Below are 15,147 nucleotides of genomic sequence, written 5' to 3' on the forward strand. Positions count from 1 at the left end.
ACTGAATTTGGTTTCAGGCAATCAACAGGGGTAAAAAGGAAAAAGCATTACTGAATTGGAAAAAAAAAATTAAAAACGAAACAACTCCCCATCCCCCCAACTAGCACAACGCCCCCCAGAAGGCATAGGAATTTATACTGAAGGGTAATGGGCTAAAAAGGATAAGGGCTCATGATTGAAGTGCTAGTCTAGAGGTAAAGGTCTGAACTCAGAAAATTGCCACTGCAAGGTCCGGTCTAGTTGTTGCTCCTGCAAGACACGGATAGTCAGTCTTCAGAACCCCCCTTCTGAACGCTTTTTCTTCTCTCCCTTGACAGATGCAGCAGCACCAGTCAGGAATAACAGGAATACCTGCATACTCTCCCTAACTGAATACAGGAAAAGACACAAAAGGAAGAGAGGAGGTGAGATGTGCTCACAAGAGGGACAGACTCAGGTAAGATAAATCTCAATAAAAAGTGGTGCTTCACAAGGGAGTGTGAAAGCCTTAAAGGCAAGGACAGAATAATATTGTGTAACAGAGATGCAGTGTGGCTTCTCCTCTTCCAAAGCAAGCTGATTTTACCTCACTGCCAGAAAGGAAAATGGTGCTCATATTGCTCTGAATGTAGTGTTCACTGGGCAGCAGTCCATCCACCTGGATAAATACTCCAAGCTACCCTGACAGTGGGATGTCTAGAGAGTTGGAATTCGGGAATAGTTGTATCTTTCGGTGAAGAAGAAAGTAGGTTCTGTTGTCCATACGAATGAAATCCAACTTTTACTGCATTCAATACAGCATTCTCAAAGACTAAGCTTTAACTTGAGTGTTTCTTATGTTTACCAAGGTAATCTGTAAGTATATAAATAATGTATTTGTTACTGGTACTTTTCTACTCTCAGATCTTCTTCCTTGTGTACATCTGGTGTATTCTCAAGTGTTAGTTTCCACTGAACTGTTCCATATTTGGGATATTATCAAGTTTCAGAATGATGGCAATTCTTAGAGATGAGTCCAAAAGTTTTATAAAAATTTTACAGTAGTTAAAAAATTATTAAAAAGATCTGTCCTTGTGATTGTTTTCCTAAATTTACACTTAGTGTTAAGTAACATACTTTTTATATTTGAGACTTTATCTGATTTCTCTTCATTATAGATTTTACTTAATTTGACCTAAGACTCAATTTTTCCATTGCTTGAAGAAATTTTAAAGGTTTCTCTATTGGTGATTCTGATCACTTGTTTCCCATAAGTCCTTCTGTTGGCAAACTCTTCTATAGCTCTGCGCCCTCAAATATTCCTTTCAAGTCCTCCTGGTGCCACCCAGTGCCATTCCATGTCTGTAGAAATGTCCTACTCTAGATTAATTTCATGGTTCTTATTCCAGATACACAACCTCATGGGAAGTAATAAAAACTGCCACTTTTATCCATTCCAGGTGCTATGAAGAAAGAAAGTATGTCAGAGAAATGAGAAAAATGGTATTTCAGTTATTTTTCCTCTCCTTTAGGGCAGAGCCCAACTGACTTTCATTCATTTCTCAACTACACAGAATTCTCAAAAGCCTCTCACCTAGAAACCCAGAAGGGTCCAGACCATTAGTTTTCCTCTAGCATTTGTTGTAAGAAATGTCAGCTGCTTTACAGAGTACTAAGAGGATCATGAAAGTACGATAGTTAATAAGGTATGGAGCCAATGACAGGCTAGGATCAAGCAACCTTCTAAAAGAGGCAGCTCTAACTAAGGCAATTACTATTATAAATGGAAAAAGGAAAAAGAAAGTGTTTGTTAGCCAGTAGCAGCACCATTAAAGCAGCCAGTCACCCAGCAAAACCATTCAGCCCACTATGGCAGTTGTGTGGTATCTCAAAATAAACTGCATGTGTTTACTTTCATTGCTTTCCAGCTGGACATTCATTATTTCTCAAACTGTGCCCAGTCAGGGAAAGGTGAAATCAAAAGGAAAGACTCAGGGGACTTTTGTGGGCTCCACAGCAAGGGTAAGGAACTATGGCACCAAACTTTAAATGATGACAATCATCAGTGACCCTCATTCACAATTCACCATTTTGTGCCTTGCTGCTTCTTCTTCCTTTCATAGGGTCTCTTTTCCCACTTTCTTCTCCCCTTGTTCACTAACCAGCTCCCTACCTATGTTATGAATCAGGCCTGCCAATTCAGGGGCACCGCTGGCAGAACTCCATTTATTCAGTTCAAGTTCCAATTATATGCTCAGCCTTGGTCCAGATGATGAGGATCTCAATGCTAAGAGCTTTACTGCCCACTGGTTCTGACTGGAAGCAGTAGTTACTTTTTTTTTTTTTATCACATATAATTCTTTATTCCTGCATAGTCTAATTTTATTTTATTTTTATTTATTTTTAACATCTTTATTGGAGTATAATTGTTTTACAATGGTGTTAGTTTCTGCTTTATAACAAAGTGAATCAGCCATACATATACATATATCCCCATATCTCTTCCCTCTTGTGTCTCCCTCCCACCCTCCCTATCCCACCCCTCTAGGTGATCACAAAGCACCAAGCTGATCTCCCTTCTCCCTGAGCTATGCGCTGCTTCCCAGTAGCTATCTATTTTACATTTTGTAGTTTATATAAGTCCATGCCACTCTCTCACTTCATCCTAGCTTACCCTTCCCCCTCCCTGTGTCCTCAAGTCCATTCTCTCTGTCTGCATCTTTATTCCTGTCCTGCAACTAGGTTCTTCATAACTTTTTTTTTTTTAGATTCCATATATGTGTTAGCATACGGTATTTATTTTTCTCTTTCTGACTTACTTCACTCTGTATGAGTCTCTAGGTCCATCCACCTCACTACAAATAAATCAATTTTGTTTCTTTTTATGGCTGAGTAATATTCCGTTGTATATATGTGCCACATCTTCTTTATCCATTCATCTGTCGATGGACACTTAGGTTGTGGAAGCAGTTACTTTTGAAGAAACTAAGCCCCAACCTGAGATTCTAAGAAAATGAACCTGCTTTGAAATATATTCAAGCGTCTTAGGCAGATGCTTTTTTTTTTTTTTTTTTTTTTTGGCTGCGCAGCTTGTGGGATCTTAGTTCCCCAGCCAGGGACAGAACCGGTGCCCCCTGAAGTGGAAGCACAGAGCCCTAATCACTGGACCGCCAGGGAATTCCCGTCAGATGCTTATTATTATCACCTCTGCTTAATCCTTTTCTCCCCCTCAAAAAGGATCAAGATCTATGCCTCAGAGGAGTGTAACACCAGTCTACCTAAAAGCAAAAATAGCATAATGACCTTGTAATGGTCTTCCATTTTTGTTCCCACCTTAAACTCAGCTCCAGATGAACTGCCCTGGAAAGAAGCTCCCTCAAAAACCCTCAAATGATGCTCTTTATTTACTTTATTAAATGCAATCTCTTCACTTCTATTCCAAGCGCTCCATAGTAGATCCACAAGAACTTATTTTCTAACTCTCTTTCTCTAAATGTACCCGAATTACATTTAGTAAAAAAAAAAGTACTACAGATTTTCTCACATGCTCATCTCTGAAGCTTTCAAGGCTTTTCTCTTACCTTACCCTCAGCCTGGAATGTGACCCCACTCCCTGCTGTGGGCAAATCCCTCAAGGATTTTTATAATTTTCCCCAACCCCCAAATCGACTTTCATTTCCTTGTAATTCCCACGGCGTTCAGCTTATGTCTTACCCTTTCCTACCTTGTGTTGCTGGTATTTGTGAAACTGCCTCACTCCTTTTGCCAGATCCCTTGAATCAAAGGCTCTGTCCTATCGACTCTATAACACTGGCTACACATAGTAGACTTAATAAATTATCCCTTGACTAGTATAGGCTGACACTATGAAAACACTGACAACTAGAAATACTGGAAGCCAACAACCGAAATACTCAGATTCTTATAAATATGATTCAGTAAATATTTATGGAATGCCTACCTTACCCAGGCAACTCTACCAGACACTATAGGACAAGATGAAAAGAAGGTTCCCATGCTCCAGGGAGCACGCTGTGGTGGAAAAAGCAGAAGACAGGACAAAGGGGCCCTAAATTCCACTGGAGGACCTGCCACTGGTGAATTATGTGACCTCGATCAAGTCACTCCTTATCTCTCATTTCTCTGTCAAGGAGATCTATACAAGGAACCTATTTCACAAGTAAAAACCTACCTCACAAGAAAAAACAGAATCGTGTGTGCACGCACTGCCCAGAAATGAGTACACACCCCTCAGGGGCCGTCGATCCTGACCGGGACAAAATGGCCTCGTACTGTAGGAGGCTGCGACAAGGCCCTGGCCAGCAGCTCGGGCACGGCCGGCTGAGCCGCGGTAAGGCAGGGGGCCCAGCGCACGGAAGGGAACGGTGACCCTCAGGGCGGGGCCCGGGTCACCAGGCTCCGCCGGCAGCCCGAACACGACACAGGAACGACCTGGACGCACGCGCCCCACAGAGCTGGGACGCGAGACGGCGACACAAGGGCGCCAAGCCGCGCGCAGGGCCCTCTAGGATGGGCGGGCCTGGAGACTCGGTGGCCTTAACTCTTTCTTGCCGCCAGGGTTGAACCCGGGGAGGAGGCCGGTCACCCAGCGCGGCCTGGAGCAGCGGCGCTCACGGACCCAGCCGGGGCTGAGCGGGTCCTCCCCGGAAGTGCGTCACTTCTGCCTCCGGTTGGAGAGCGGGTCGCTGCGCAAGGAGGTTTTCAGGTGGGGTAGGGGGGCCAGGTGGGTCTAAATAGTGCCCGGCCTGCTCTCCCAAACCCCGGGGCCTCGGGGGCTCGCCCTTGAGTGGCGCGTGGCGGGGAGCTGTCCTCCTTAGAGCGGTGGCCGGGCTGGCGGCGACTTGTGGTAGAGCCCCGGGAAGAGGGAGCGACCTTCACGAAGCCAAGTCGTCCGAGGTAACCTAGAAGCGGCTTCCGCTTCGGCGCCGGCCCCGGAGCCCCCGAGAGACGCCGGCCGCTGCTCGGGGCCGCTGCACAGCGGCCGGTGGTGTTTCCGAGCCGGGCGACAGGACTGTCTCGGGCGAGGCCCGCCGTCAGGCTCGTGAGGCCGCTTTCTCCAACGTTTGTGCGGGTGGCGCCCAGGGCCGCGCGGCGGGAGCCGGCTCGGACACTGCCCACAGGTACAGTGCTCGCGGGCGCGCCCGGGCGGTCGTGTTCACTTTCCCGCCTCCGCCGGCGTTTCCTTTACTGGCTGATGTTATTGAGGGAGAAACGGGCGGTCCAGCCTCAGTCAGATCAGCTTCCTCTGATGCAAAAGCCTGGGAAGTGTCCCCAGCACCTCAGAGCCGTCGGGAGCCGGCCGTTTGTGAACACCATGGCTTCCTGGGCAGAATTTCGGTGCCCTTTCTGCTGGATCACCTCAGGGAAAGTGAGCCTCATGAGGCTCTCTTCAGCCTCGCTTAGAGGTCTAAATGAGCCCTGGAGAAATGTAGCAGCTGAATGTAATCATGACCAACTAACATGCTGTCCTTTTTTTCCCAATTGACATTTGGATAAACATTGTGAACAAGGATCAGCTGTAATTTTTCCTAGGTCAAGTAACGAGAAATTAAAAATACAGGTATAGGACTTACCTCGTGGTGCAGTGGTTGGGAATCAGCCTGCCAATGCAGGGGACACAGTTCTAGCCCTCGTCCAGGAGGATCCCACGTGCGGTGGAGCAGCTAAGCCCATGGGCCACAACTGCTGAGCCTGCGCTCTGGGGCCCGCGAGCCACAACTACTGAAGCCGGAGCGCCTAGAGCCTGTGCTCCTCAATGGGGCGTGGCCCCAGTCGTTGCAACTAGAGAAAGCCTATGCGCAGTAGCGAAGACCCAACACAGCCATACATACATACATACATACATACATAAGTGAATTTGGAAAGGAAAGGAAAAATATACAGGTATACATCTTCTGCATGGTGCTCTTTATATGTCTTGCAAAGAAATGCCAAGACAAATGTAGAGCAACTAGTTACTTAATTGGGGGATGCTTTTGAGAAGAATAAGGCTCCATTTTTCTGAATTACTTTTCTTCTACTCTGGTCTCATTGTTTCAGCTCTCCTGCCAGTTTTCATACAGTGGAAAGGAGCACCTCAAATGGTCCAGGAAGTGAATGCTTCCATCTTCCCAAAAGGATAAAGGTCATAGAAGTTGTACTCTCTTACTGAAGACAGACTAGGACGATATGTTGAAATTTAAGAGAAACTCAGATTATTCTCCTGATCTTTCCTTTACACGGAGAGGATGGCATAGGAAGTGCATCAATTAAATCTTTGGATAATCCCCAAACTCCTTGGAGCCAGTGGGTACTAGTTTTTTCACCCACCAACCTTTCCTGATTTTTTTTTTTTAAGGCAAAGTGATTTATTGGCATTTGTCTTTAATAAGCTGTGCTGTATTCAGCTGAATAATAGAAAGAAAAGGAGAGAAACAAGGGCCTGGCAGTTGATTTTTAAAGTTCACGTTTCTCTCATAATAGATAACAAGTAGTAAAGTTCATCTGACTTTCTTACTGACATGCACTTTTTTCTGCCCTCAATGCCTTAGGAAGAAGATCCTTTTATTGATTTTGTTCCAGACCAGACTGGGCCTCAGTTGTCAGAGGTAGTGCTGGAGGTGTGTCCAATACAGGAGCAGAATTGTTCCTCGAGAAGAATGATGACCATAGATCTGAAGGTGGCTGAGTACTTGAACCCTCAGATCAGGACTCTGTGGGAGACCAAGGGACCTGTGACAGGGAGCTCCAGTCAGCATAAGAAATATGCCCCCCAAATGGACAGTCTCAGTCCTGAGAGGTCTCACCAGCACTTCCGGAGCTTCCTCTATCATGAAGCAGCTGGACCCCGGGAGGCTGTTGACCAGCTTCTGGAATTATGCCGTCGGTGGCTGAGGCCAGAGATTCATTCAAAAGAGCAGATCTTGGAACTTGTGGTGCTAGAGCAGTTCCTGTCCATTCTGCCCAGGGACACCCAGACCCGCATAAAGAAGCACCATCTACAGAGCATTGAGGAGGCTGTGGTCCTGGTAGAACACTTGCAGAGGGAATCTGGTCAAACGAGGAATGGGGTGAGAAGAAAGATTCCTGTTGTGTACAGTGAAATAGGCTGATGGTGGATGTATTGGGACAATTAATTGAGAAATAAAGTGAAATAGGTAACTTCTGTTGTCCCTTTAGGACATGTAAAGCAGGATACGAAAGCACAGATGCACAGCCATAGTCAGTGCATACGATTAAGAAATCCTGAGAGAGGCTTCCCTGGCCTTAGGGAGAGAGTTGCTTTTTGCCCTCTTTGGAGCCAGGGTGTGTTGAGGGTAATGAGCCTAGTCTGGCTTGGCAAAGGAGATGGGCCTCAAGTTCTTTGAAACAAACAAAAGGCAATAAGGAGTTGGAGAGGAAGGAACAGATCCAGAAAAGGAGGAATTCCTAGAGACCAAAGAAGAGTGAAGTTACGAAAGAGAAGGAGAAACCAAACAACTAGAGGAAGACTGCCCAGGAAGAGAAAAAGTAGAAAGGAAACAGGGAAAGAAAGATTTGGAAATCCCAACAGAGTAGCTGAGAGAAGAAAGAGCGTGAGGGATAGTGTCCTCTGTACCGTAGACAAGGGCTTCCACTGCCCTCCCTCAGTGGTGGTTCTTTGGCTCTGCTGTGAGCAGGGATCCAGGGCATGCCCTTGGGCAGGTGGCAGCATACCAGCTGGCTTCATAGGCCTACTGAGAATACTGGGAGGGCACACGTTTTGTGTCAAAATCACTTGGGTATAGGTTGCAGCCCTGACCCTCTTTTTTTTTTTAATTTACTTTTGGCAGCATCGGGTCTTCATTGATGTGTGTGGGCTTTCTCTACTTGTAGCGAGCAGGAGCTACTTTTCGTTGCGGTGCGCGGGCTTCTCATTGTGGTGGCTTCTCGTTGCGGAACACGGGCTTTAGGTGCGCGGGCTTCAGTAGTTGTGGCTCTTGGGCTCTAGAGCCCAGGCTCAGTAGTTGTGGCGCACGGGCTTCGTTGTTCTCTGGCATGTGGGATCTTCCTGGACCAGGGCTCAAATCCATGACCCCTGCATTGGCAGGCGGATTCTTAACCACTGCGCCATCAGGGAAGCTCAGAGCCCTGGCTCTTTCCTCCCACATTTTTCTCCATTTTATTCCAATCCTCTGTGAGACTTCCCTGGCCATGTGGAAAATCTGGTTGACAGGACAACTTTTAAATTCAGTTCCTTAATCTTTTGAGAGAGAAGACAGAAAACCACCAAGGCAAGAATCTAAGTTGGGAGAGAAAGTCTATCAAGGAAGCATGAGAGCAGATGGCGGGTGCAACCCTGTTAGTGGTCTGAGCTAGGCTTGATGCAGAGGGTGGGGGCTGCTGTCTTGGAGCGCTGGCAGTAACCACACCTTTTTTCCTCTTCTGCCAATATTCTTATATTTTGTGTATAGTTCTTGTGGAAAATTGGTGGTCCCATATTTCTTTTAAGTCTTTGTGACATTTCCTTTAGTGTCTCCTTCTTCCCACAGTTTGCACTCTGCTTTTTCCTCCCTCTCTTACCAACTCCCAAACCAAAAGTAAGTTCCATGGTAACAAGGATGGGCATTATTTCTAGGTTGCAGACCATGAGCTGGGAAAGGAGGCGGTGCACTTGGGAGAAACAGCAGAGGCCCCAGGCTTCAAGCTGAAGCCAGCAGAGGCCCAGCAAGTGGGCATGTCCCAGGATGAAGAATTTTGGAATACACACCGGAGTCTACAAGAGCTGCTGATCAGGAATACCCACAAAGAAACTGAGCCCATATGTGAGAGGGGTAAGGAGCTTCATGTTACTTTCCTTCTCTTGGGAGCTGCGATAGTAATTTAAGCCAGAACGCGTGAGCACTTTCTGGTTGCCCTGCCCTGTGGATCTACTAATGCAGCCACGTTAGCAATTAGGATGCCCCCCAGGTTATGGTAGAGCAGACCAGGTGTGGCTGAAGGTGGGGGTTGGCCTAAGATACAGAAATCTCCAAACCACAGAACCCTGTTAATGACACTGGGAACTCAGTTTTTTAGAAAAGTGGAGAGGGTCGGGCCCACCTTATCCTCATAAAATACAGAAGGAATTGGGATCAGAAATGGGTTGTCAGTGGTGGAATGTGAAGAAAATTGTGTACCAGGAAAGAAGTAATAAATGATTAAAATCTCCTACTGTATATTGGAGTCCCTGAGTACGTCATTTTCAAATATGTTCAAGCTTTGTCTAACTCTGAACAACTTGTGTCATGAGAGGAAAATAAAAAGGGTTTTTCCTTTTGTTAATTTTGCTCATGAAAACTGGGGAATCTGTTTAGAGGCTGGTAGATACTTGGTTCTCATTAACAAGGAGAAGGCCATTTCTGGGCACCATACACTTGTAAAGGTGTCTCATCAATACTGAAAAACTCAAGGTCTTCTGTATTTTAGAAATGAGCCTAGGATATTCAGAAACAGAAGCGAGAGAGATTTCCTGTGGCTCTCCTTCACCCACAGTGGTGTCTGCTCACCGGATCCTAGCCTTTCCTGAACAGACAAACACCAAAGACTGGCCAGTGGCACCTGAGCTCATCTTGCCTGAGTCCCAGGTGAGCTGTGCTTTCCAGCTTCTTAGGGCTGCCTTTCCCTGCTGCCCTTGACCCGTGCTCCCCAGCAGGTGTTCAGAGCTGTTAGTCCAGATGTTCCCCACGATTTGGGGCACTTGTTTGTTGATCCCTTGCCTCCTTCCTTTCTGCCTTCTCACTTTTTAAAAATCAAATGCTGTTAGTTCCTTTTGTGACTGGCTTACCATGCAGTTGATGGCTCAGAAGATTGGGCTGCTTTTGAAGTGGCAAGTACTGAGCTAAAGCCCATTTTCTTCTCTAGAGCTTGTTGACATTTGAAGAAGTGGCCATGTATTTTTCCCAAGAAGAATGGGAGTTATTGGATCCTACTCAGAAGGCCCTCTACAATGATGTAATGCAAGAAAACTATGAGACTGTCATCTCTCTAGGTAAAGATTGTCCCTTTCCCTTTGCATAGGAGTGGAGTAATCTGTCCTGTTGTTGGCGTACTGAAACGCACCCCTGTGAGAGAGTTTCTGTTGTAGTAGCTGACTGGTTCTCAACTAGATGGTGTGGGCAGGGAAAAGGTACATCCAGATCACCAGGAAGCTTTTTCCTAGTGCACATGATCATTCCTTATCCTAAATCTTGATCCTTCCCGCCTTCTTTCCCTCCAGATTGCTCTTAACTTTCCCATCTCCACAAAGGACACCACAATTCAACCAATATTTTAGCCCAGAAAACTTGGTCATCCTTTACACCGATCTTATCAAACCGCAGTAGTACAACTGCATCACTAGTCCTCTTGGCTCCACCTTCACCGTGTAGCTTGAGTCCAACCAAGTCTCAGCCTGCTGTGCTTTAGCATCGTGGTGTAAGCCAGTGACATCTCTAACAAGGTCCACCTCAGTACTTTCTATCTGGCACCCCCTGCCACCATTCCTCCCCTCCTGCAGGCTGTTTTCCACACAGCACAGCCAGAATCTTTTAAAAACTGGATCATATCAGGACATTTCTCTGCATCAAAACCTTACTGTGACTTTTCACACATTCAGAATGAATCCAAACTCCTTGTAGAGGCACCCAGGACCCCCCAAGTTCTGGCCCCTCCTCACCTTCCTGCCCTCATCTCCCGCCATTCCTGCCCTGCTCAGTCCTCTTTAGCTGCACTGGTCTTCTTGCTGTTTCTTTTTTTTAAATATATAAATTTATTTATTTGTTTGTTTTTGGCTGCGTTGGGTCTTCATTGCTGCATGCGGGCTTTCTCTATTTGCTGCGAGCGGGGGCTACTCTTCACTGCAGCGCACGGGCTTCTCATTGCTGTGGCTTCTCGTTGCGGAGCACAGGCTCTAGGCCCGTGGGCTTCAGTAGTTGTGGCGCATGGGCTCAGTAGTTGTGGCTCGCAGGCTCTAGAGCACAGGCTCAGTAGTTGTGGCGCGTGGGCTTAGTTGCTCCATGGCATGTCGGATCTTCCTGTACCAGGGCTCAAACCCGTCTCCCCTGCATTGGCAGGCGGATTCTTAACCACTGCGCTACCAGGGAAACCCTTCTTGCTGTTTCTTGAACTCACCAAGCTCATTTCTACCTTTGCATTTCCTTTACTTGGCACACTGGACTCAGTACTACATTTTCCAACACCTCTAATTTTTGTCCATCTCAGGAGAATTCATGTCATGTAAGGAAAAAAACAAGACTTCCTTTTATTGACTCCACTCATGAAAACTGAAGAGAGTCAACTGGGAAACCCATCTTAGGGGCTAGTAGATGCTTGATTCTTGTTTAAAATGAGATAGCCACTTCTAGGTATCACATAACACTTGTAAAGTGTTCCATTTCTACTGAAAGATAGGATCTTCTATATTTCAGAACTGAGCCTAGGATGTTCAAAGACAGAAGGGAGAGAAATTTCCTCTCACTCTTCCACAGCGGTGCCTGCTCACCAGATCCTAGCCTTTCCTGAGCAGACAAATGCCAAAGACTGGACAGTGGCACCTGAGCTCGTGTTGCCTGAGTCCCAGGTGAGCTGTGTTTTCCAGCTTCTTAGGGCTACTTCTCCCTGCTGCCCTTGACCCACGCTGCCCAGCAGGTGCACAGAGGTGTTAACCCAGATGATCCCCCTCAGGAACTGGGCACCTCCCAGGCTATTTGCTGATCCCTTGCCTACTTCCTTTCTGCCTTCCCACTTAAAAAAAATTCATGTGCTGTTAGTACCTTTAGTGACTGGCTTACCATGCAGTTGATGGCTCAGAAGGTTGGGCTACTTCTGTAGTGGCAAGTACTGAGCTAAAGCCCATTCTCTTCTTTAGAGCTTGTTGACATTTGAAGAAGTGGCCATGTATTTTTCCAAGGAAGAATGGGAGTTACTGGATCCCACTCAGAAGGCCCTCTACAATGATGTAATGCAAGAAAACTATGAGACTGTCATCTCTCTAGGTAAAGATTCTCCCCTTCCGTTAGCATAGGAGTGGACTAATCTATCCTGTTGTTGGCGTACTGAGAATGCACCCCTGTGAGGGAGTCTCTGTTGTAGTAGCTGACTGGTTCTCAACTAGATGGTGTAGGCAGGGAAAAGATCACCAGGGTGCTTTTTCCAAGTACACATTCCTTACACTATTTGGAATTCTTGATCTCTTCTTCCCTCCAAACTTGCCCTTATATCTTGCCCTTATCATCTCCGTAAAAGGAATACCCACTCATCCACTTGCTCAGAGTAAGAAACATCCAGTCATCCTTTACCTTGATCTTGCCATAATACCCCCTAAGTCTAATACATCACTCTTGGATCTGCCTTCACAGTGTAGCCTGAGTCTGATCATGTCTCAGCTTCTTGTGTTAGCATCCTGGTCTTAGCCAGCAACATCTCTATCAAGGTCCACCTCAGTACTTTCTAACTGGCACCAACTGCCACCACTCCTGCCCTCTCAGTCTGTTTTCTACATGGCAGCCAGAGTCTTTTAAAAACCTGATCAGATCATGACATTTTCTGCTTCAAAACCTTGCAATAGGGCTTCCCTGGTGGCGCAGTGGTTGAGAGTCCGCCTGCCGATGCAGGGGACGCGGGTTCGTGCCCCGGTCTGGGAAGATCCCACATGCCGCGGAGTGGCTGGGCCCGTGAGCTGTGGCCGCTGAGCCTGTGCGTCCGGAGCCTGTGCTCCGCAACGGGAAGAGGCCACAACAGTGAGAGTCCCGCATACCGCAAAACAAAACAAAAACAAAAAAAACCTCTTGCAATAACTTCTCATAAGGTTCAGAATAAATCCAAATTCCTTACCAAGGCTCTCAGGACCCTCCAAAATCTGGCCCCTCTTAAGCAGCCTGCTGTCATCTCCTGCTACTCGTGCCCTTGCTCTGGCCTCTTTGTTCACACTGCTCATCTTGCTGTTTCATGGGCTTGATGTGCTCATTTCTTTCCCCTTCCCTCTGCCTGGCCCACGTTTCTGCCACATGGTAAAATTCTCATTTTAGGGTTCTGCTCAGATACCACTTTCTAAGAGAGGCTTTTCATACAGCCTTATCTAAAATACCTTCACAGAAGCAGAATCTTAAATGTTCTCTTACCCTGCTTTAGTTTTCTTCAAAACATTTATCACTTTCTGACATTTTATTTGCTTGTTTATTAATGTTAGATTGTCTCACTCTGCACTAGAAGATAAGCTCTGTGAGATCAAGGGGCTTGGCTTATTCACCACTGTATCCTTAGCACATAGAGGGTGTCTGGTGCACCATAGCCACTCAGCACATATGTATTGAATGACTGAGTGATGAATACTTTCCATACTTGGCAATATGATTTAGAGAAAGTCCACTAAGTAATTCTGGTCTGTTTCCTCCACCTGGATGTGAACCAGTGAGCTATGGGAATGGTAGAAATCTTTCCTGGTCCAATGTCTGGTACCTGAGAGCTAAATTGAAAGTTGCTGTAGTATAACAGGAATCACTTGTGTTTATGATACCCAGCCCACTGACCTTCACATTGACTCCCCTAGACCTGGCCTTACCCAGTATGAGTCTTCCTAAAGACTTAATAGGACCAGGTATACTTCTTACAGCCTTTGCAGTTTGGTCCTACCTTAGTAGAATATGGGGTATTCTTGGTAGCAGAAGATGGGGATCATGCACTGGATTCCCATGCCCTATATCCTTTTCATTGGTCCAGCTTAGGTTTATTTCTCAGTCTCTACTTTGCATATCCACCCACAAATGAAGTATGTTATGAACATGATACCAGATATGAGTCTATCCATTTAACCATTTGGTGTTGCAAACTGTTAAACTATCCTTTGCTCTTCCTGAAATAGTATGGAATTAGTGGACTACTGTTGTTACCAATCCTTGACCTCAGTTTTTCCATTTCACAGCATTATTTGTGCTCCCCAAACCTAAAGTGATCTCCTGTCTAGAGCAGGGGGAAGAGCCGTGGGTTCAAAGATCCCTGGAGTTCAAGGACAATTCTGGAGAGCTGCCTACAGGTAAGTACACCATGGGAAGAAAGGAAATGTGCCTTAATAGGAACTTCTACAAGGGCTTAACATTTTACACTTCTGCTTGTCTGTTTTTTAAAAAAATTAGTGTTCATCCAGTTTTTCTCTTCATTACTGTGGCTTTCTTGCTCTGTCATATGGTTAGCTGTTTCTTATGTTTATTCCAGCAGGGCTAAAGCTCAAAAATGACACTGAAAATCTTCAGCCTCTATGTCTTTGTGACTTAGAAATACAAGCACCAGTAGATATAGCATCAAAAAAGGCCAGATTGAAAGTCCCCCAGAAAACAATGGGCAAAGAAAATCATGGTGATATGCATAGGGTCGGGAAATGGCACCGAGATTTTCCAGTGAAGAAAAAAAAGAAACTTTCAACCTGGAAACAAGAGCTGCTGAAACTTATGGATCTTCACAAAAAAGAACATGCAGGAGAGAAGCCTTTTAAATGCCAGGAATGTGGGAAAAGCTTCAGAGTTAGCTCTGACCTTATCAAGCACCAAAGAATTCACACTGAAGAGAAACCGTATAAATGTCAGCAGTGTGATAAGAGGTTTAGGTGGAGTTCAGATCTTAATAAGCATTTAACAACACACCAAGGAATAAAACCATATAAATGCTCATGGTGTGGGAAAAGCTTCAGTCAAAATACAAATCTCCACACACACCAAAGAACTCACACTGGAGAGAAGCCCTTTACATGTCATGAATGTGGAAAAAAATTCAGTCAAAATTCCCACCTTATTAAACACCGGAGAACTCACACAGGTGAGCAGCCTTATACCTGTAGCACATGCAGGAGAAACTTCAGCAGACGCTCAAGCCTTCTTAGACACCAGAAACTCCACCAGTAAAGGGAAGCTTGTTCAGTGTCCTCAGTCTGAAGAAATTCACCAAGTGGAGCTTGACCTTAAAGTTATGAAAAGTACAAAATTATGAAGCATGAAGAATTTTTCATCAGTGGAATTTTTCATCAGGAAACTTTGGGAAATAAAGATGTTTCACAGAAGGAATCAAGGTTGAGTCTGCAGGGAATGTGTTAGTGGTTGTACTACTTGCTGTTTTTACTAAAACTTCCAGGGAATTCCTTAGCAAGAGAGGTGTTCTAAGAACATTCAGAGTAAACGGAAAAGCTGTTTTGGGACTGTATTTGGCAAAATAGCAAATTCAGCT

At 45.7% G+C, this 15,147-nt stretch overlaps 1 protein-coding gene across 2 annotated transcripts; it reads left to right on the plus strand.

Annotated features, from left to right (window-relative positions):
* Window positions 1-5,855: 5,855 nt before the first annotated feature.
* On the plus strand, window positions 5,856-14,829 carry LOC307062670 (zinc finger protein 75A-like; the record flags this gene model as incomplete). Of its 2 annotated transcripts, XM_079718439.1 has the most annotated exons (9): window positions 5,856-5,862; window positions 6,510-7,028; window positions 8,555-8,750; window positions 9,451-9,542; window positions 9,820-9,946; window positions 11,424-11,515; window positions 11,804-11,930; window positions 13,856-13,966; window positions 14,149-14,829. In XM_079718439.1, 8 exons carry the CDS (start codon window positions 6,618-6,620, stop codon window positions 14,826-14,828), a joined length of 1,836 nt encoding a protein of 611 aa, XP_079574565.1. In that variant the 3' UTR covers window position 14,829. The 2 variants fall into 2 exon arrangements, with proteins under 2 accessions (XP_079574565.1, XP_079574566.1); XM_079718440.1 differs by lacking the exons at window positions 5,856-5,862; window positions 6,510-7,028; window positions 8,555-8,750; ... (1 more) ...; window positions 9,820-9,946; window positions 11,424-11,515 and having other exon boundaries at window positions 11,897-11,930; window positions 14,146-14,829.
* Window positions 14,830-15,147: the final 318 nt, after the last annotated feature.

The sequence above is a fragment of the Hyperoodon ampullatus genome, assembly GCF_949752795.1.
Source record: "Hyperoodon ampullatus genome assembly, chromosome: 14".
Classification (NCBI taxonomy): Eukaryota; Metazoa; Chordata; class Mammalia; order Artiodactyla; family Ziphiidae; genus Hyperoodon; species Hyperoodon ampullatus.